This window comes from Ursus arctos, unplaced genomic scaffold (genome assembly GCF_023065955.2).
Source record: "Ursus arctos isolate Adak ecotype North America unplaced genomic scaffold, UrsArc2.0 scaffold_17, whole genome shotgun sequence".
Classification (NCBI taxonomy): Eukaryota; Metazoa; Chordata; class Mammalia; order Carnivora; family Ursidae; genus Ursus; species Ursus arctos.
In genome coordinates this window covers 50,941,040-50,963,684 of record NW_026622841.1, presented here as the reverse complement: position 1 = coordinate 50,963,684, position 22,645 = coordinate 50,941,040, and the positions used below count along the sequence as shown (strand labels likewise).

The 22,645-nt window shown below is 40.0% G+C and overlaps 1 protein-coding gene across 11 annotated transcripts in view; it reads left to right on the top strand.

Moving 5' to 3' along the window:
- DLGAP1 (DLG associated protein 1) overlaps window positions 1-22,645 on the top strand; it is an 843,835-nt gene that overhangs the window by 800,525 nt on the left and 20,665 nt on the right. For all 11 annotated transcript variants that reach the window (XM_026496025.3, XM_057313266.1, XM_057313260.1 and 8 more), the window contains one exon: window positions 17,361-17,782. In XM_026496025.3, coding sequence (XP_026351810.3) covers window positions 17,361-17,782 — 422 coding nt within the window. The remainder of the gene's footprint in view (window positions 1-17,360; window positions 17,783-22,645) is intronic.

Sequence of the window (22,645 nt, the reverse complement as noted above, 5' to 3'; positions counted from 1 at the left end):
AAACCAAAGAGTTAATAAGACAGAGAAGGCTAACTTGGAATCCCAGTGTCCACACCCATGCTCTGACATGTTTGTGACCCCCCCTTAGAAGAGGCCTAAGTTGTATGAGTGACTTGATCCAGAGGATGCGTTCTGTCCTCAAGTCCAAATGATGGAGACATCTGGAGATGCGGAGAGCTCTGTTCCAAAGGTGCCTTATAGTTCATTCTTTTTCAGCTTGAAAGGCTGTGGGAACTACTTGAACTAACATAGCCTTTCTTTGAAAGCTAATCATCACTAACTGCTATGAAATCAGTTGATTGTAATTAAGTCCTCATTAATGTACAATTAAGATGCTTGCCACTCCATACGTAGCCAATAACCAGAAATCAATGAGAACATAGCTGATGAGCCTTTCCAAACCTCCAGGGTCAGGATTAGGTACCTCTATCTGAAACTTGTCAAAATGCTCCAGGAACCTGGTCCATAGTCTTTTTCAAAAATATAATGAGGAGCTTTGCAGGTATGTGTATATAGCCTGTTTTCCATACATATGGAAGCAATAGAAACATGTTAAGAACTCAAAGCATTTCTGCTACAACAGACTTCAGAATAATGGGAAGGCCCAGAGGGCTGCAGCCTGGGCTGGTCCTTAGACACCATCTTATCCCTCAGGCTCACAGAGAAGTGTCTTATCCCAATTTACAGAGCAACCTGGTATTGAAACTACGAGGCAGCTGCAGCTCCACATTTCAAGTCTCATACCCTTTCTGCTCCATTCTGCTAACATTCAGATGTACTGTCGGAAGTCAAAGGAGATATATATCTGCTTATATGTAAGTGGATTCAATAACAGCAACAATACAAAGGATGAGAGGGAGGAATTAAGATTATTTCATTACATGGACTGAACCACTCCTGAAGTGGTATAGGGTTATTTGAAAGCAGACTTGGGTGAGTTGTAGAATGTACAGTGCAAACTCTAGGGCAACCACTAAAAAGAGTAAAAAAAGAAACACAGTTGAGCCTTGAACAACACGGGTTTGAACTGTGCAGGTCCACTCACGTGCAGATTTTTTTACAGTTTAGCATTGTCCAGTGCATTTTCTCTTCCTGATGATTTTCTTAATAACATTTTCTTTTCTCTAACTTACTTGATTATAAGAATACAGTATACAATAGGTATAACATACAAAATATAGACACAATCCATGAAAAAAAAAGTAATTGGTAAACTCTGGACTTCATTAAAGTTTAAAGCTTCTGCCCTGTGAAAGACAGCGTCCTGAGAATGAGAAGGTAAGCCACACATTGGGAGAAAATACGTGCAAAAGACACATCTAATAAAGGGCTGCTATCCAAAATATACAAAGAACTCTTAAAACTCAGTAATTAGAAAGCAAACAACCTGATTTTTAAAATGGGCAAAAGACCTTAACAGACACCTCCCCAAAGAAGATACATAAATGGCAAGTAAGCATATAAAAAGATGTTCAACATCATATATCATTAGGGAACTGAAAATTAAAACAACAATGAAATACCACTACTCATGTGTTAGAATGCCCAAAATCCAAAACACTGGCAATACCAAGTGCTGGTAAGGTACCGTAAGTCTCATTCATTGCTGGTGGGAATGCAAAATGGTCCAGCCACTTTTGGAAAACAGTTCAGCAAATTCTTACAAAACTAAACATATTCTTACCATACAATCCAACAATCACACTCCTTGGTATTTACCAAAGGAGTTGAAAATGTATATTCACACAAAAGCCTGCACTCAGATAGTGACAGCAGCTTTATTCCTAACTGCGAAACTTGGAAGCAACCAAGACATCCTTCTGTAAGTGAATGAGTAAATAGGCTGCAGCACAGCCAGACAATGGAGTTTTATTCAGCATTAAAAAAGAAATAAGCTATCTGGCCACAAAAAGACATGGAGGAAACTTGAATGAATATTACTAAGCAAAAGAAGCCAATCTGAAAAGACTATGTACTGTGTGATTCCAACTACCTTCTGGAAAGGGCAAATCTATTGAGATAGTAAAAATAATGATTAAGAGAGGGAAAGGAATGAATAGGCAGAGCACAGAGGATTTTGAGGCCAGTGAAACTACTCTGTATATTATATCATAGTGAATGCATGTCATTATCCATCTGCCTAAACCCAAAGAACGTACCCCACCAATGCGAACCCTAATGCAAACTATAGACTTGGATGGTACTGATGTGTCAATACAGGTTCAGCACTGCAACAAACGTACCACTCTAGTGAGGGATGCTGATAAAGGGGAGATGGGGCGGTGGGGGAAGGGGCAGAGGGTACATAAGAAATCACTGTACTTTCTGTTCGATTTTGCTGTGAATCTAAAACTGCTCGAAAAAATAAAGTGTTGGCTTAGGGTGTGTGGTTTAATATACATGAAACTATTAGAAAGATACCTGACATATAGGAAGCACTGTATAAGTGTTTCCTATTCTATTATGTACCCAAACAGAATCTCTCTAAAGATCAAAGTCTCAAGAAAGCAATAATACCACCTTTTCTGAAACAATAAGAGAAAATTATCTCAACTTTGAAATTCTACTTCAAACATTTCCCCTGCAGTCAACTATTCTGTTTTAATCAAATAAACACCCTAATATGTATCTATCTACAGGAATGCTAAATACTGCATTCTTTGGACACACCTAATAACAACCCCAAAACTTCGAATGAGCCACTTTTACCGTGTTTTGAAAAAGTTGAACATTTAATGAATTACTGAAGTTTGTAGGATGGTCAGTTTCTCAGTACTTTGAATGGTTTTTTCAGGCATCTCCCAAAAGGGCTGGCAACCCCAATTTTCCTGGTTAATTTTTCAAAACATACCCTTCCTCAAAGGTCACTTTATAGTTAACTGCTGTAAAGTAAATAAGCATTTAAATTGATGTTAATGATTGTTTTCAACTTCTCCAAAAGAAATCCATTGTCAAACAGGGATTACTTACTTCTGTCTCTAATTAGGATTCTTTTTTACAATTCTGCTGGTAGTAATTCATTTAAATAGGATCTTAAAAAGCAAAATTGGGCAGATGAGATTATCTAATGACAGTTACGGGAATTTTTTTTTTAATTATCTGGTGCTAAGTTGTTTTCACGTTGAATGGCTAGTACGATTCATCTCTTCCTTTCCCAAATAGACAGACTGATAAACAACTGTAACCTAACAAAAAGTGAGAGAAAGGAAACAGAGCCAGCGAAAGAAAGAGATCATACAAAGAGAGGAAGATTAACTAAGACTTTGTAAGAGGCCAAGAAACTCATTATCACCTTTTGAATCCACCACAATTTAGGAACCAAAACTAACGCACTGAAGTCCACCCGGCTGATTTGTCTATGAAGGGGTAGACTTTTAAATCTAGGTGTTCTGCAGTGCTACAAATTTTAAAAAAAAGGAATAAGTTAATAACTCATTAGTAAAATGTACTAAGTAACCAATCTGCTCCAAAAAAGGAATCTAAATGGAGTATTCTAAAAATGTCCCTGGTGAATTTGCAGATGGCCATGAGGTCCTCAAAATGCCATCCATAGCAGATGTGCCACATCCCTTCTCCAGGGATACCTTGTGGTGGGGACCATGCTTTGAGGAATGCTGTCTAAAGGTCACTGGTTTAAATGCCATGACAGCACCAAACCAGGGATAACGAATGCATGCAACAAGACTGCTTCTCTTGAGCCAGTGAAGAAATTCCTCACCTCCATCAAACATTAGCTGTCTTTCCCCAATTCCCGTTTCAAGGGTCAGATAGCGGCCCCCCGCTGGATAGGATCCACACAGCATACAGTATTAGCTGATATGCGGGACTGAGCAATTCCAAGCAAAGCCTGCATATCTTGCCAACAGCTCCCGCTCTGTGGCTGCTCTGTATCCCAATGCCTCCTAGCACCCTGTTTCCATTCTCTCTCATCCTTCTGACTGCTCCCCAGGAATTTGCATGAGGTCTTCTTGTCTTTCGAGCTGATAATTAGCAAATCCAGTAAACCAATCCTTCCTATTTACTAAGGTGAGACAGCTAAGAGGCTCCCAGGGATCTCCCCTTTCCTTCCCAGTAACAATTTTATGTTAACCATGGCTCATACAAGGCTTTTTTTTTTTTTTTTAACACTTTCTTACATGATCCCACTAGTGACTCTAAGAGCGGACACAAAAACAGGAAGACTATATTTATTTTCATTATAAAAGTGGTATGCAAATTTACTTGGAAGAAAACATAAAGCAGCATGTGGACAGTTTACACCTCTCTGATGGGTTTTGGAACAACGAAAAAACTGTGTATATGTGTGTGTGTATCTCAAGTATTATCTATCTTTTCCATAATAATTATGTATTATTAAATCTAATTATGGTTAAAAAGTACGATACTATTTATACATTATGAAAATTTATAAATTAAAGAAGTAATATTTCCCATAATATCACTCATTAACCATGAATAAATAAAGGGGTATATTTTTTACCCATTTTTTTCCATAAACATTTTTAAAGTTATTAAAATTGTTCTATGTATAAAATTTAGTGGGGCGCCTGGGTGGCTTAGTTGGTTGGGCAGCTGCCTTCAGCTCAGGTCATGATCTCAGCTCCCTGGGAGCGGGTCCAGCTCCCTGCTCAGCAGGGAGTCTGCTTCTCCCTCTCCCTCTCCTTTGCCCCTCCTCCCCAGCTTGTGATTTCTCTCTCCCTCTCAAATAAATAAAATCTTAAAAAAATAAAATAAAATTTAGTAATAATTTGGGATACCTGGCTGGCTCAGTCAGAAAAGCATGTGACTCTGGGGGGCACCTGGGTGGCTCAGTCGTTAAGCGTCTGCCTTCAGCTCAGGGCATGACCCCAGAGTCCTGGGATCGAGCCCCACATCAGGCTCCCTGCTCCACTGGGAAGCCTGCTTCTCCCTCTCCCACTCCCCCTACTTGTGTTCCCTCTCTCGCTGGCTGTCTCTCTCTCTCTGTCAAATAAATAAATAAAATCTTTAAAAAAAAAAAAAAAGCATGTGACTCTTGATCTTGAGGTCATGAGTTTGAGCCCCACATTGGGTATAGAGATTACTTTAAAAAAAAAAAAGCAAAACTTAAAAATAAAATCAACTAATGTTATAACAAAAACTTTCTCATTACTAAAAATTCACAACAGATATTTCTTTTGATGGTTATACAATATTCAAGAATACGTATGAATCATAATTTGCTTCCCCTGTCTCCCACTGTTGAATATCTCCATTATTTCTAGATTGACTTCTGGTTAAAGACAGTGAAAAAATACATACATCATCTTTGAGGTCTTCTGAAACTAAATGGCAGTAAAAGGATTTTTTTGCTTGTTTGGGCATAAACTGCCAAGGATGAAGAGAATATGAGAGGAAAAAAAAAAAAGAACTGTGACATTTTGGAAGCTGGAAGGCAGATAGACAAGTGATCGCTGACTCAGCTGACCAGGAAAAACAGAATCTAAAGCCAGTGATGCAAAAAACCAAGACGCAATTCAATTTAAATTTCAGAACCCACAGAAGGCATGGGGCCTGACAGCAGTGGGCCCTCTGAAAGGCAGGGATGAAGGAGCTTAAGAACTCTTCGTACCTGCAGAGGCCAGTGACAGCCCTTCCCCACTCTGGCAGAAGACTAGAGGTTTCTCCTGTTCGGCTGCTAAAACAAAGGGTCTCAGAGCTCGAGGACAGCAGCAAAGTTGAGGGCACCGTTACCAGCCTGAAAATAGGAAGATAAGTGAAAATTTACAAACGGAATGCTGAGGCACCCTGCCCTAAGCCTCCTTATGCTCACACTGCTCCCAGAATCCTGGCAGCCAGGCTTATTCCCTCTAAGCAGAAGTATGGAACAATCTACTGGGGGGGGGGGGGGCTGAACAGTCTGAGTCCAAAGACCCAAAGATACACTGACATCAGGGATTTTGCAAGGTGAGAGCCCAGTGAGATCACCCACATTGAGGATCATAGGAGATAAGCCCCTCCCTACAGCACAGACTTCTGAGAAGGTTTTATTGTGCCTTTGAAGCATGAGCAGACAGCTAACAATCAGTAAACTCAGATCAGAGTTATTAAAAAGAACCAAAAGTTTTAAGGAACATTCAGAAAATTAAAAAAGTTCTTTTAAAGAGAAAAGAAGGGAAAGGTGGGCAAGGTAAGCTCCATGACAGAAGTGAAAATTGATATGGTCTCTGGGGTATCTGGGTGGCTCTGTCTGTTAAGTGTTGGACTCTCGATTTTGGCTCAGGTCATGATCTCAAGTCGTAGAGCACATGGGGCTCTGTGCTCAGCGGGGAGTCTGCTTGTCCCCCTCCCTCTGCTTCCCCCCTGCTCCTACTCTCTCTCTCTCTCTCTCAAATAATTAAATAAATAGAATTTTTTTAAAAAAGAAAAAGAAAATTTATACAGTCTCTTACAGAGCATTTATCCCCCTGAGGCAAGGAGCAGGGGGTGGGGTGGATTTTTTTTTTTTTTTAAGATTTATTTATTTGACAGAGAGAGAGCACAGCAGAGGGAGGGGCAGGCAGAGGAAGAAGCAGGCTCCCCACTGAGCAAGGAGCCCGATGTGGGACTAGATCCCAGAACCCTGGGATCATGACCTGAGCCGAAGGCAAAAGCTTAATCCACTAAGCCACCCAGGTGCCCTGGTTATGGGATTTTTGTTTGAAGTGATGAAATATTTTGGAGCTAGATAGTGGTGATGGTTGTACAACATTATGAATGTACTTAATGTCACTGAATCATTTAAAATGGTATGTATTTTACCATAATTTAAGAATTAAGCAGTTGCTGTCTATTCATTCTTCTTCCCAGCCTTTTGAAACTGCTAATCTGTTTTCTGTCTTTATGGATTTGCCTATTCTGGATATTTCTTATAAATGGAATCATACAGTATGTGCCTTTTGTGTCTGGTTTGAGGTTCATCCATGTTGTAGCATGTATGAGTATTTCACTCTTTTCTATGGCTGAATAGCCATTATATGATTATATTAACATTGTTTATTCATTCATCTGTTCATGGCCATGTTTTCTCTTTCGGCCGTTTAAGTACAGCTACTACAAACATTTGTGTACAAGTTTTGTTTGAACATCTGTTTTTAATTCTTTTTGGTATTTACCTAGGAGTAGAATTGCTGGGTCATATGGTAATTCTATGTTTACAGTTCCTTTTTGAGGAAGCACCACATTATATTCCACAGCAACTATACCATTTTACATTCCCACCAACAGTGTATGCGTGTTCCAATTTCTCCACATTTTGGCCAACACTTGTTATTTTCCATTTTAAAAAATTATGACCATCCTAGTGGATGTGAAGTGGTATTTCATTATGGCGTGAATTTGCATTTCCCTAATAACTACTGATGTTATCTTTTCATGTGCTTATTGGCCTTTTGTTTATCTCTTTGGAGATATATCTATTCAAGTCTTTTGCCCACTTTTTATTTTTGATTTTTTTTGAAAGATTTTATTTATTTATTTGAGAGAAAGCATGCATGCATGAGCCAAGGGGAGGAGCAGAAGGAGAGGGTCAAGCAGACTCTGTGCTGAGTACAGAGCCTGATGCAGGGCTCAATCTCATGACCCTGAGATCATGACCTTAGCTGAAATCAAGAGTCAGACGTTTAACCAACTGAACCACCCAGGTGCCCCAACTTTTGACCATTTTTTAAATTAGGTTGGTTGTCTTTATTGTTGAGTGCTGTAAGTGTTCTTTATATATTATGGATACCAGACCCTTCTTAGATATATGATTTACAAATATTTTCTCCCATTCTTTGGGTTGTCTTTTTACTCTATCGATAGTGTTTTTGGGTGCCAAAAGTTTTTAATTTTGATGAAGTCCAGTTTTTCTATGCTTTCAATGTCATATTTAAGAAACCACTGCCAAAGCCAAAATAATGCAGATTTGCCCCTATGTTTTCCTCTAAGAATTACATAGTTTTAACTCCTAAATTCAGGCTTTTGATCTATTTTGAGCTAACTTTTCTATGCAGTGTGAGGTAAGGATCCAAGCTTCTTTCTTTTGCATGTTGATATCTATTCAGTTGTCTGGCATTGACTGATTTTTTAATGTTAACCCAACTTTGTATTCCTGGGATAAGCTCAATTTTGTCATCATGCATAAACCTTTTTATATGTTTTTGGATTTGATTTGCTATATTTGGTTGAGAATATTTCTATCTGTATTCATGAGACATATTGTTCTGTGGTTTTCTTGTATTGTCTTTGTTATCTTTGGTGTTTGAGTAAAGCTATCCTCATAGAAAGACTTAGAAGGCATTTTTCCTCCTCAATTTTCTAAAAGTGTTTGTGTGAAATTTTTCATTAGATATTTAACTGAATTAGCCAGTGAAACTGTGGATCTGGAGTTTACTTTGTGGGAAAGTTTTTTACTACAAATTCAATTCCTTTAATAGGTATAAGGCTATTTAAGTCATTGATTTCTTCTTACTTGATCCTTAGTAATTTGTTTTTCAAGAAATGTCTGTTTCATCTAAGTTATCCAATTTATTGGTATAAAGTTGTTTATACTATTCCTTTCATATAATTTTAATAGCTATAGACTCTGTAGTGATGTCACCTCTCTCATTTCTGATATTGGCAACGTGTGTCTTTTTTTTCCTACATCAGCCTGGCTAGAGAATTATTAATTTTATCAATTTTTTTAAAAGAAAAAGCTTTGATTTCACTAATATTTCTGTTTTCCTGTTTTCTATTACATTGATTTTTGCTCTTATCTTTTTCATTTCCTTTATTCTATTTACATAGGTTGCATTTGCTCTTCTATTTTTTCTTAAAATAGCAGTTGAACATTGAGTTGAGGCCTTTATTTTTTATACTATTGGTGTCTAATGCTATAACTGTCCCTATAAGTATTGTTTTAACTACATCCTACAAATTGTGATTATTGTGTTTTCATTTTCATTCAGTTCAAAATCCTTCCTAATCTCCTTTTTTTTCTTTAACCCCTAGTCTATGTGTCATCTAGCTTGCAAATATTTTGAGACTTGGTAAATATCATTTAGTTAGTGATTTCTATTTAATTCCATGTGGCCAGGCACCATACTTTATGTCTTAAATCCTTTAAAAGTCATTGAGATTTGTCCTACAGCCCAAAAAACTGTCTTATCTTGCTAAATAGTCTGTGTGCACTTGAAAATAAAATGTATATTCTGCTATTTTTGAGTGGAGTGTTCCATAAATGCCAATTAGGTCAGGTTAGTTTTTAATTTCTCCATAAATTTCTGATTTTCTGTCTATATATTCTACCAATTATTGAGAAAGCAATGTTGAAACCTCTGACTATAATTGTGAATTTATCTATTTCTCCTTATTGTTCTATCAACTTCTGCTTCATTTATTTTGAAGATCTTTTATTAGGTGTACAAACATCTAAGATTGTTATATCCTCCTCATGAATTGGCCCCTTTATGATTATGAAACATCCCTCTTTCTCCCTAATATTTTTTTTTTTAAGATTTTATTTATTTATTCAACAGAGATAGAGACAGCCAGCGAGAGAGGGAACACAAGCAGGGGGAGTGGGAGAGGAAGAAGCAGGCTCATAGTGGAGGAGCCTGATGTGGGGCTTGATCGCATAACGCCGGCATCACGCCCTGAGCCGAAGGCAGAGGCTTAACCGCTGTGCCACCCAGGCGCCCCTCCCTAATATTTTTTGTTATGAAATCTACCTTGTCTGATATTAAGATAGCCAATTAAGCTTTTTTTTTTCTTTTTTTTAATGTAAGCTCTGTGCCCAACATGGCGCTTGAACTCATGACCCCAAGATCAAGAGTCACATGCTCTACCAACTCAGCTAGCCAGGTGCCCCTAAACTTTCATTAGCGTTAGCATAAGGTAGCCTTTTTCATTCTTTCACTTTTAAGTTATTTATGTCTTTATGTTTAAAGTGGTTTTTTATGGGTAGCATATAGTTGTGTCTTGCATTTCAACCCAATCATACAACTTCTTTCTTTTAATTGGGATACTTAGACCACTTACATTTAACGTAGTTGTTGATGTGTTTGGGTTTAAGTCTGCCAGTTTGTATTTGTTATTTGTATCTCCTCTTTGTCCTATTTTTCATTTTTTCTACCTTCCTTTGGATTATCTTTTTATGATTCTATTTTATTCCCTTTGTTGTCTTATTAGCTATAACTCTTCATTGTATTTTTTAATGGTTGCTATAGGGATTATAATGTGTATCTTTATTATATTATACCTTCAATTGAAATTACATCATTTCATATGTAAGAAATTTACAGTAGTATGCTTCCATTCCTCTACTACCCAGGTTTGTGCTATTGTTATCAAACATTTTACTTCTACATATATTAAAGATCCATAATATAGTGTTATTATTTTTGCTTTAAACAGTCAATTATCTTTAAAATGATTTAAATAGGGGCACTTGACTGGCTCAGTTGGAAGAGCATGTGACTCTTGATCTCGGGGTCCTAAGTTTGAGCTCCATGTTTGGTGTAAAGATTACTTAAAAATAAAATTTTAATAAATAAATAAATAAAATTATTTAAATAAAAGGAAAAAAAAGTCCTATTTATCCACAGTTATGATTTCCAGTGTTCTTCATTTCTTTGTGTAGATCCAAATTTCTATCTAGCATCATTTTCCTTCCTCTTGAAAGAATTCTTTTAACCTTTCATATAGTACATGTCTGCTCATGATGAAGGCTTTCTACTTTTGTGAATCAAAAGAGTCATTATTCTGTCTTAGTTTTTAAAGATGTGATTTTTTTCAAAGAGGAACAAAGATACCCCAGCTGTGGGTAGGTCTTTCTTACCCCGTGCACTGAATGTTTATAAATACTCTACTAGAACCCTGTAGATCCATGGGTTCTCTCTGCAGTTCTCTCTTCCTCCACACTTTGCCTTGCAAACTCCCACTGCACTGCCCTCCTGGGACTCCCCCAGCAATCTCTCATCAGCGCAGGGAGACTGCTGGCATCACACAGAGACCACTCCCTGGGCTGCTGCCTGGAAACTTTCTCTAATCAGTAAACATGGGCAATCATAATAGACCTTGTTTGTTTCCCACATCTCAGTGATCACTATTCTTCACTGACTGATGTCAGGTATCTTGAAAACCCTCTTTTCGTATATTTTGCCAGGTTTAGTTGTTACAGATAAAAGAATAAATTCAGTCACTCTTACTCCATCTTGGCCAGAAGCAGAAATCAGTCTTACAGGTTTTATTTGGCCATCACCTTCTCTCCTGGTATACCTTTTGTACATTATGAAATAATGCTTTGAATGCTAAAGTGTTGGGACACTTTTAACACTAAAGAGGACAAAATGCTGGCATCGAAATGTGGTTGTGAATGACACCTGCCATTTCAGCAGGCCTGTGAACGCACACACTGAGTCACAGGTGCTGAAGGAAAGCCCCTTCAAGCTATTATCAAAGCTACTCCCCATTTCAAATGCCTAGTGAATAAGGATAATTAGACTCTTGTTTCTTCACCAACGTTACCTCTATTTCCAAAAAATTCTAAGTTTTAAAAATTTTCCTTCCTTCACACATTAAATCTCAGGGCTTCATAACTGGGTATAACAAGCATGTGCAAAGCTAGCATTGTTTTCTCTTTTAGCATAACATCAACTACTACAAAAGATCTCTTTTGATCATAAATGACTTAAATACATAAACATTTGGGCTTGTAGTGAGTTGTGCCTTTTCAACTAAGCAGGATGTGAAAATAAGAAGCCGAAATTGAGATATCTTCTGACAGCCAGTTCAGGGACCACAGACTTCGAAAGCCCGTTGGCAGTCAAAAACATCCCTCCTTTGCCAACCTGGAAGCTTTGGATCAATTCCCACTCCTCACAGCTTCCTTGAAGTACTGCATAGCCTAGGACCTACCCTTGATATTACATTTGGCAAATAACTTCTTTTCTTTGCCAAGTTAACAATACCATGACCTAGCCAAACAGTCCTTACAATACACCTGAGCTTTAAAGGTGTGGCATTCATGCATTTCAAATTTTAAAAGCCTGAAACTTGGCGTAATTCCTGATACGTCTCATACATTTTTCCCCCTTTCCTCCCTTCTTTCTTCCTTCTTCCTTCCTTCTTTCCTTCCTTCCTTCTCTGTCCCCCTCCCTCCCTCCCTCCACCTCTCTCCCTCCCTCTTTCCTTCCATCCTTTCTTCTGTCTGCCTTTCTGGCTTCTCTCCCTCCCTCTCTTTCTTTCTTCCTTTTCACATTTTTTACAGATAATTTAGTTTGCAAAAGAAAAATGATCCTCCGATTTACAAGCCTATGGCCTCCATTTGACCCCAAAATAAGACAATAAAAATGAATTATGGGTGAGACCTCTCAGGCTTTTGTTAGTTACCTGGGGTCAACAGTCAAGGAGTGACCTAATGCTCTGGTTGCTGGGGTGCAGTCAAGTCAGTTTGAGGGTGTTTTGTTGAGACTCTTAACCAAGGTTCCTATAGTGATAGCTAGAATACTAGCACCTGCCCAGGGGGCCTGAAGGAGGCCAGTCACGCACAGGGCCCTCTCTGAAGAGATCCAATGAGATACAACAATAACAAGCCCACTGTCATCAATGTCTGTTCTTTCCTTTCTTTAATTGGGAGGTGCATTACAATTACTTAAAACAGAGTCTTTACGTAGAAAACTTATTCTATTTTCCTTTGCTTAAAGAGACCTTCGGGTAAAAGAACGATGAAAGTGGTGGCTTTTAAATAATAAGTGGATGCTTGTTTGGAGGTCATTTTACAATCTGTCGCGAGGACAGTGCTGACCATATAGGAAGGGGGAGCAGGACAGCCCCTTCCCCCTGCATTTGTGGCCAGGATTGCATCCCGCCTAGGTTCCTCCATTCACTATTCTAACTGCAAAGCTGATCTGACAAGAATGAGAGAATCTCTTTTTTAGAAAGTTTTAATTCTGGATCTCAATCTCCCCTCACCCCCACACCTTGCTTTTGATCTATCTTTTATATAATGAGACCTCTTGGGTTTTGGATCAGTTAAAGGGTGCCATTTCACAAAACACCCAGATGGTTGCACTTTTGAAGAGTAGCATTTTCAGATCCCACATCTATTCAGCCTTGACAGCAGGCTTAGTGAAGAATGTCTAAGCCTCCTACAAAAAAAGAACGAACAGCACAGAACTAGTGTTTCTCCCTTTGAAACCAGAGTTAGCCCTGAAAAGCAACCATTATGTGAGTAAGAGGGATGAAGAAGATAACCAGGGGCCAGAGGTTCCGTAACAGAATGACTGAGTTCATCTCCTCAAGATAAGTTTATGCCTTGGGTCTCACACAGCTGAACGCCCTGCAAGGCCGAAGCATGGACGTTCTAAAGATATAGATTGTATTTCGGGTTTTCTCCTCATGACTTAACTTTGTTTAAATGAAGCGCCATCAGACAGGAGGAAGGAGAAGGGCCTCTGTGACTTACCATGTATGTGTTGATTTGTAACCTGCGCACAGAAAAGTTGTGGCAGGGTGGGTGAGGGCGGCAGAAAATCCTCTAATTACACATATAAACTTGTTTCACAGAAGGGGCACACGGGGAGCCCAGCTGGCTCAGTTGGTAAAGCATGCGACCCTTGATCTCAAGGCCATGAGTTCAAGCCCCACGTTGGGCAAGGAGCCTACATAAAATAAAAATTAAAAAAAAAAAAAAAGGAGGGGCACAAAGCAACAGCAGAGGTGAAAGCTACCAAGTGACTTTCCTCTTGCTGTTCAGAACAGACAGGGTATTGTGTCCCATACTGGTTGATCCAGTCTTTGGTTTCATGGTTTTCTGCTCCTTAGGCCAGAATATTGGCCAGTCCTTTTCAGAAGTTGTAATTATTACACATTGTGCCTCCAGGGCATGAAGTACCGAAGAAGCAGCTAGAAGAAGCAGCTTCAAGACGGGGGATTAAGGTTTGGAAATGGCAAGCCACTGCGTTCAGCTTAGAGGTTTATACCATCTACCAGCAACTGATCTATTCTTTTTGAAAATACAGAAATTAATCCAATGACTCCTTTTGTGTTCCTATCAAAGTTTTAAAACAGCAATAACAACTTGATTGTACTCTTCACTCAGAGGGAACTTTGCACTTGAAAGACATAAAATGTTTTGCAGAGCAGAACATTCTTTGAAAGCTCTGGGTGGAAGAAAGCACTTGCTTAAGGAACTTAATTGAGAGAAACAGCGCAGCCTGGACAGGGTTGCCTGAGTTCAAAGGCACCGCTTTTAATCCCAAACCTTTTTAATTTTACTTAACTTTTATTTCTTTCTGGGTGACTAAACTGCAAACTTCTATTAATCTACTGCCAAGTCATTTTTCTTAAGAAGGTGGATACTTTACAAGATTCATAGCCAGGAGCCCTCTGTCAGGAATGCTGGTGGTACAGTTTTGTGTAGGTAAAAACAGAGGCCCAGGAGAGGTCACTCTGTTTTGTATGTGGAACAGACTCTCTCTGGCAAGTTTGCTGAGATGGAGAACAATAAGGCACTCCTTTAAGTCTGGAAAATGTAATGCCCCTGGCGATACAGGATCGTGGAGAGTGAAGCCTAATGTTTTCATAGCTGAGATTTTGTGTTAGTAGAACAGCCAGAATGACAACTGTTGCAGGAAGAGTCATCCATTCACACATGTGTGTCTGGAAAGAAAGAAGAAAGCTGAGCTTCAGGAGATGACATTTAACATGGCAGGGGGGGGGGGGGTGGTGTGAATAAGAAGAATGCAGGAATGGCCCACTGCAGCCAAGCAGTAAGTGGCTATTGGAAGAATCACGTTAGCAAAATTGTTCTTCCTTTTGCTCTAGTACAAGACATCTGTAACATGACTTTCAGACTTTCAGACTATGTGATTCTTTTTTTTTTTTCGTATGGTCCATTCTAGAGTTAAAGAACTTATAAAATGACCAGGTAAAATGCCCTCCACAGAAGTAATTTCTTGAAAACAGCAAACAATGAGATGGGCCAGCTTTTTCTGGCTGGTCTATCCTCATAAAAGAAGTGGTCGGAATCATACTTTATTTGATTATTTTGGTCATTCTAACAACTAGTACAGATCAGCAGTGCAGCCACCTTTTTTCTTGACATTTATTTTCTAGAGGAAAAAAAAGATTTATTGTGATGACTGTACTCTCATCTTTTTGTAACTTCTAGTCTTTCTACATTCTTACAAATAACTACTCACCTGTATCGTTCTGGTCATTTTTTCTTTTTCATGGACCAAAGTATTAGTATTAATTGGCTTTAATAAGTGTTCCGGGAGAATAATCTGGTTTATTAAATGTTGTATTGACATTGTTTAGTGCAACGTCCTGGAAGACTGGCACTATTGAATATGAAACATCAATTGAAAATCAGTTGGCAAATCGACCAACTTAACATGGCATGATCATGAGCCAGTACAGAAAATGTACCATCTCATACCCATTAGGATGGCTATTATCAAAAAGTCAAAAAATAAGTGCTGGCGAGGATGTGGAAAAATTGGAACACTTGTGCGTTGCAGATGGGAATGTAAAATGGTATAGCCAGTATGGAAAACAGTATGGTAGATCCTCAAAAAATTAAAAATAGAATTAATTTCTCTTCAGCATTTATACCCAAAAGAATGGAAGACAGGGTCTCAACGAGATATTTGTACAGCCATGTCCAAAGAAGCATTATTGGAAATAGCCAATAAAAGGTGGAAACAAGCCAGGTGTGCATCTACACACGAATGGTTAAACAAAGTGTGGTATACACATAAAATGTAGTGTTATTCAACCTTAAAAAGGAAGGAAATTCTGACACATGCTACAAGAAGCTTACAGACATTATACTAGGTGAAATAAGCCAATCATAAAAGGACAAACACTGTATGATGCCACTTCTGTGAGAGACCTAGAGAAGTCAAATTCCACAGAGACAGAAAGTAGAGTGGTGGTTGCCACAGGCTGGGAGAAAGGGGACACTGGGGAACTGTTGAATGGGTACAGAGTTTCCATTGAGAAAAATGAGAAAGTTCTGAACATGGATGGTGGTAGTGGTTGCACAACACTGTGAGTGTACTTACTGCCAGTGAATCGTACACTTAAAAAATATGGTTAAAATAGGGGCGCCTGGGTGGCTCAGTCGTTAAGCGTCTGCCTTCGGCTCAGGGCGTGATCCCGGCGTTATGGGATCGAGCCCCGCATCAGGCTCCTCCACTGGGAGCCTGCTTCTTCCTCTCCTACTCCCCCTGCTGTGTTCCCTCTCTCGCTGGCTGTCTCTCTCTCTGTCAAATAAATAAAAATTTAAAAAATATATGGTTAAAATAGTACATTTTATGTCATGCGTATTTTTTCACAAGGAAAAATAAATAAAATATTAGATCAGGAAGTTAGTTACCTTTTTAAAAAAGTACAGAGTAGGGTAACAGGCACATGACACCTCCTTCAGTGGACTTACATTCTCCATCATTGTTGCCTGCCTGCTGTAGGAGCCAATGAAGTTTTTTGTGTGAGTTTTAAATTACTTCAGGCCCACACATTTCCCTTGCCCCTTGTCTGAGAAAGAATTCACTGCTCCTCTGTTCTCCCCCTCCCCCACCTTCCATATACCCTCACCTTCATTATAGAGGTCAACCAGAGATGTATACAGCCATCTGGATGAGAAACACCAATTATGTGAATATCCTTATAAAATGCTCAGATTGAATCTGTGAACAAGTTGTCTTTTATCATCTTGGTACAAGGACTGTGGGAAGGGAAATTAAAGGTGCAGAGGAGAATGGTACCAGAGAACTCTAGAACTGTGAACTGTTTTGCCCCAGAGGCTTTGTGCCAAATGATAACAATGACCTATTCGATTAAGAAACAGGTGAATCCTTACCAGGGCAAGGAGTTTTAATTTTAAGAGGAACTTCATGACATTTTAGTTTGCTTTCGGAAAGTCTTACCTCGTAAGAGCTGTCCCTGGAAAAAAAAACATAATTATGCAGGAATCACAAGAGGCTTGGGCCAGGTTGGGTTGGTTTTGTTTCCCTGATTTCTAAGCAAATTATGCAGACTAAGATAGAACTGAATTGTTTCCTTACCCCTCAGCAACCTGACTACCAGAATTCAAGCGACCCCAGACTTGAGGAGGAAGTTGGACATGGGACATTATACTGGCTTCCATAGCTGTACACATTGTTCTGCTTCTAAAATTTCTCTAGATATGCTTTAAAATGATATTGAACAAAGATGAGAGATCTGTGTTCTGTATATCAGAGCTATTGTAAACTGATTTGTTTGCATCAAGGGCCTACCTGCCCAGACTGAGAGGATGAGGCCTCCTATGGTTACACTCACCAGGAAAAGTAGAAATGGTTTTGCTTCGAGAACTAGCCTTGAACTAACTCTCCTTTCTCTATTCCTCCAAGCTTCCGCAGGTTCACTCGATCCAACAGTGTGACGACAGCAGTACAGGCCGACCTGGACTTCCACGATAATCTGGAAAACTCTCTGGAGTCTATAGAGGACAATTCGTGCCCCGGCCCAATGGCCAGACAATTCTCCCGGGACGCCAGCACCTCCACGGTCAGCATTCAGGGCTCAGGAAACCACTACCATGCCTGTGCTGCCGACGACGACTTTGATGCGGATTTTGACCCTTCGATTCTGCCTCCCCCGGATCCCTGGATTGACTCGATCACTGAAGATCCCCTGGAGGCCGTCCAAAGGTCAGTGTGCCACCGGGATGGCCACTGGTTTCTGAAGCTTCTCCAGGCAGAGCGGGACCGCATGGAAGGGTGGTGCCAGCAGATGGAAAGAGAAGAGCGGGAAAACAACCTGCCGGAAGACAGTAAGTAATGGCCGCCTTGCACGCCTGCGCACTGGGCGCTTCCGGGCTGGGCTGACGCAGCGTCTGTAGACGTCGTGGTTCATTCCCTGCCGGGTTCGCTTGTCTGGCTGCGGTTCCACACCCCGGGCCGCGATGTGTGCGACAGCGGGGCGGTTCCGGCTGAGAGTCCAGCCGTCCCCCGCGCTGCCCGGTGAAAAGAAAACCACGGGGCCGAGCGTTAGCTAGCTCTACTGGGTACCTGCTAGCTCTAGCCCGGTGCCTGCTAGCTGTAGGTCCTTTTTTTTTCGGAAAAGGACCAAGATCAACGTGGGGGTGGCCTCACGTTTCTACACCGGCTCCTCTTTCTCGGGTGGTTTCTGAAAGGGTGTTGATTATCGGGGAATTAAATGCCCAATGCACCGGTCCAGGTTTAGAACAAGGCCAATAATGCATAGGTCAGTAGAGACGATGCTTATTAACATTCATAAACCTGTTCAGCATGCACTTTCTCTCAACGGGTTTCAGGGAGGCAAACCTTCAGCCACTAAATGAACAAACACAAGTTTCAACTTAACAGGGTTAAAATAAGTGATAAAATACAATGAATAAAGAAAATAAATAACGGAAGCCTTGCACACCATTATTTTCAAACTTTGCTTTTTAACACAACAATAATTCCTATTAACAATTGACAACAATAGGTAGCTGGCTGGCTGGCTGACTGGCTCTGTTGGTAGAGGGTGGGGGACTCTTGATCTCAGGGCTGTGAGTTCAAGCCCCACGTTGGGCATAGAGCTTACTTAAAAAAAAAAAAAAGTAAATAATTGACAACAAAATGACCAGGTTACCTCAGTTCTGAGGCATGTTTTCCACATTTTCAACAATTCTGAAATTGAGCTATCGTTTATAATCAGTGTGTATTTTAATGCTGTATGTTTGTTTTCCTCTGAAAAACTATTATTAAATGAATGGTGGATCTTCCAACTGATGATTTTTTTTTTATTAAAGATTTTTATTTATTTATTTATTTGACAGAGATAGAGACAGCCAGCGAGAGGGAACACAAGCAGGGGGAGTGGGAGAGGAAGAAGCAGGCTCATAGCGGAGGAGCCTGATGTGGGGCTCGATCCCATAACGCCGGGATCACGCCCTGAGCCGAAGGCAGACGTCCAACCGCTGTGCCACCCAGGCACCCTGATGATATTTTTTAATCAAAAAAATTTAGGCATTTAGGGGTAGGCATTTAAGCTTGTCTTCATTTTTGCATGGGAACCACCTGGAAGAGTATTGTCATGATGTGGCTTTGGGGGCCTTTTTTTTTTTTAATCATTTAACTTTTTCTCATAAAAAAATTTAAAACATGTGCAAAAGTATAGGGTTTAGTACAATGAACCCCCATGTACCCATTGCCCATCACAACTGGCCAGTCTCCTTTTCTTATCTTACCCCACTTGTCATTTTTGTCAGATTAGCTTAAAGCCCAAGGCATCATGGCACTTTATTATGTATCCGCCGATAAGGATTTTTTTTACATGATCATCATATGTTATCATCCCTAATAAAAATATCAACATTTTCATAATAATTAGACCCTGAGCCTACGTTAAATCGTGTTAAATAGACTTACTAAATAACCCAAACTAATTATGTCAGGGGGCAGTGAGTTTTTCATAAAGGAAGTATTTTTTATAAAAACTGAGTCTGGTAAATAACAATTAGCAGGTTATGAGATTTCCTTGCTGTGTCAGCTCTTCTGTACATTCATTCCTCCTGCCTGAACCCTATCCACCAGCTGACTCGCTTATGTGTTGTCTTTATTAACAGGTCAGAAAATCCATAAGTAGGTTTCTGTAACGTTCCTTTTGTCCTTTCATGTTATAAATGCAAACAACTTAGCAGTGGAAAAGTAAATCTCCTTGACACTTGCCCCTAACAGTTGGTGCCACTGCAAGTTCACCTGAGTGTTAATTCACAAGCAGAATTCGCTTTTTGCCCTGGTGACAGGTGAAGGAGGCACCACCCAGCAGCAATGCATGGGGTAGTTTTCAGTAAGAAGTCTTAGCAGTTACATCTTCTTATTCTCCTTTCCCCTTGTGGGTATACCCAAAGCTGATTAGATTTTCCCAGGAAAAATGCTCGTGTTTAAGGAGCAATGGCCTCTGGTGCACTGCTCAACAGAACAAGCTAATTTTTAGATTTCAAACTCATTAATTCGGGACTCATTCTAGTTTCCTGGTTGACTTCCAATAGGACCCAGGAAAGCTGCTCATCTGTTTTCTTTTAATCTGTTTTTTTTCCCCCATCTAAGACTATATCCACTTCTCTCAACCCAGCTTTATACTGATGCATGAGGATAGTAACTGTATAAAGATTTAGGAAAATCTTCTGTGATGCTAAAGGAGCTATGAAAACAAGTTAATGTGTTTTGACACAAATACATGTATTTGAAAGGTGAAAATTTTGTCAGAAAACCAGGTTCTCATCTTGTGTTTGAGATGGAAGAGAAGTATTTTTGTATTTTGAAGTGTACACTGTTGGAAAAGTTGTAAGGTAATGAACATGAAGGAGCAACCCATTCATTCACTGCTACAGAATTTTACTTCACATGTTACTTAAAATATTGATTTATGAATAGAACTTAACAAATCGGGGCGCCTGGGTGGCACAGCGGTTAAGCGTCTGCCTTCGGCTCAGGGCATGATTCCGGTGTTATGGGATCGAGCCCCACATCAGGCTCTTCCGCTATGAGCCTGCTTCTTCCTCTCCCACTCCCCCTGCTTGTGTTCCCTCTCGCTGGCTATCTCTATCTCTGTCAAATAAATAAATAAAATCTTTAAAAAAAAAAAAAAGAACTTAACAAATCTATCCCATATGAAGGTATTCTGCTAGAACAAGATTTGTTCTAAAGAATAATAATTGCTGGGGCACCTGGGTGGCTCAGTCCTTAAGCGTCTGCCTTCGGCTCAGGTCATGATCCCAGAGTCCTGGGATCGAGCCCCGCATTGGGCTCCCTGCTCTGCTGGGAAGCCTGCTTCTTCCTCTCCCACTCCCCCTGCTTGTGTTCCCTCTCTCGTTGGCTGTCTCTCTGTCAAATAAATAAATAAAATCTTAAAAAAAAAAAAAAAGAATAATAATCGCTGTCTCTGTACATGAAGTTCCCACCCTAAGCTATACACCTGAAGGACATTTTCTTCAGAGTAGTGACAAATTTTCTCAGATCTACCACTTTATTTTACAAGGTTGCTGCCTTCGGGGGGAAGGTGCAACGGTCATGGTTGCAGAGCAGGCCAAGATAACTAGGGGTGGGAGTACTTTTTGGTACTTTGCTTTGAAAGTACTGAACTGAGTAAATCAGTCTTAGATGGCAAATATGCAATGAAACCTGCTTCATTGGGGCATTGGTCTTCCTTTGTAGTTTGAGACGCATTTTAATATCGGAACCCTCTTTTTTTTTTTTTTTTTTTAAGATTTTATTTATTTACTTGAGAAAGAGAGCAAGCTGGGGAGAGGCAGAAGCAAACTCCCTGCTGAGCAGGGAAGCCCAATCCGGGGCTCGATCCCAGAAGCCTGGGATCATGACCTGAGCCAAAGGCAGACGCTTAACCAACTGAGCCACCCAGGCGCCCCAGAACCCTCTTTTCTAATTAAAAATAATTACACACAACACCAATAAATATAACACAAAGAACAGTGAAGCTGTCTTGGTGATGGTCTGCGTTCTGTCTGCTCAGCTTCTACTGCCCCTTGGACCAAGGTCCCTAACAACCCCCCGCCCACCTCAAAAAGATCCTAGGGTTTTAGAATACAGTTTAAAAGCCAATGATCTGTAGTGAAAAGTCCAAATTATTAATTTTTCCAAATATAATTTTGTAGCTATAGATCAAACAGCTAAGACAGAGTTTAGATGTAAATGCCCTTTATGCATGCTTTTTTAAATGTACAAAACTGATTCAAATTAGTAACATTTATTCATTTAAGCCCGTCTAACCTAGAAAATATGACTCTTCCTTCAAGTCTCAGCTTGGGCCTCACCTTCTGGAAGTCTGCAGAATGCCTCCCCTCAGGGTGAATTGGGTGTGTCTCCTGGTGATTCCATAATAGCCTGTACATTTGTCTATCAGCTATTTCCAACATGATTTTATAGTAGTCTATGTATCTGTCTCCTCCACTGAGAAATGAGAGCTCTGAGGACAAAAATTATTCTTATCTCATTCATCTTTATATCCACTGCCCCTCTGATGGTTCCTGGTACATAGTAGGGGATCAGTGAATATATATTTGAGTCCTGGAAATATTTTGGAAATTCTATTTTACAAAAGTATTTTATCTTGCAAAACGTTTCCTCCTCCATAGCTACAGAATATTCAATGAGTAACTAGCAGTTGTTGTTGCCGAAAGTGGGAAGGGGGCTTCCCTGGTGAGGTGATGAGCTCTTCTGATCAAAGCAAGGATCTGACAGAGAGAGATGAGCACCTGCCACAGAAATGGTAGAAAGGACTTCTGTGTTGGTCAGCCGAATAATCTAGATGAACTCTCTATGTCCCGTCCAGCTCTTGGGACACGATTCCATTCAACAAGCACTTGAAAGCTTTATCCTTCATCCCCGAGAGCTTCAATCTACCAGCATTCCAGAATTCTAAATAGCACAGTGGTAACTTCCCAGGCCAAACTTCCCAGGTCAAAGAGTTGCCAATTTCAAATGAGGCAAACCCAAATCAGAGCCATAGCCACCCTCCACGGGAAGACGGGAGAATAGAAGCACATGAGAAAATATTCATCTTGTCCTTACAATACCCCCAGCAGTGGGCTGGAGACTTTGACAGGTGTTTTATTTGCCCTCAGAACAGCTCTCTGGCAGTATCTTGTTCAAGGTCACAGGAACAC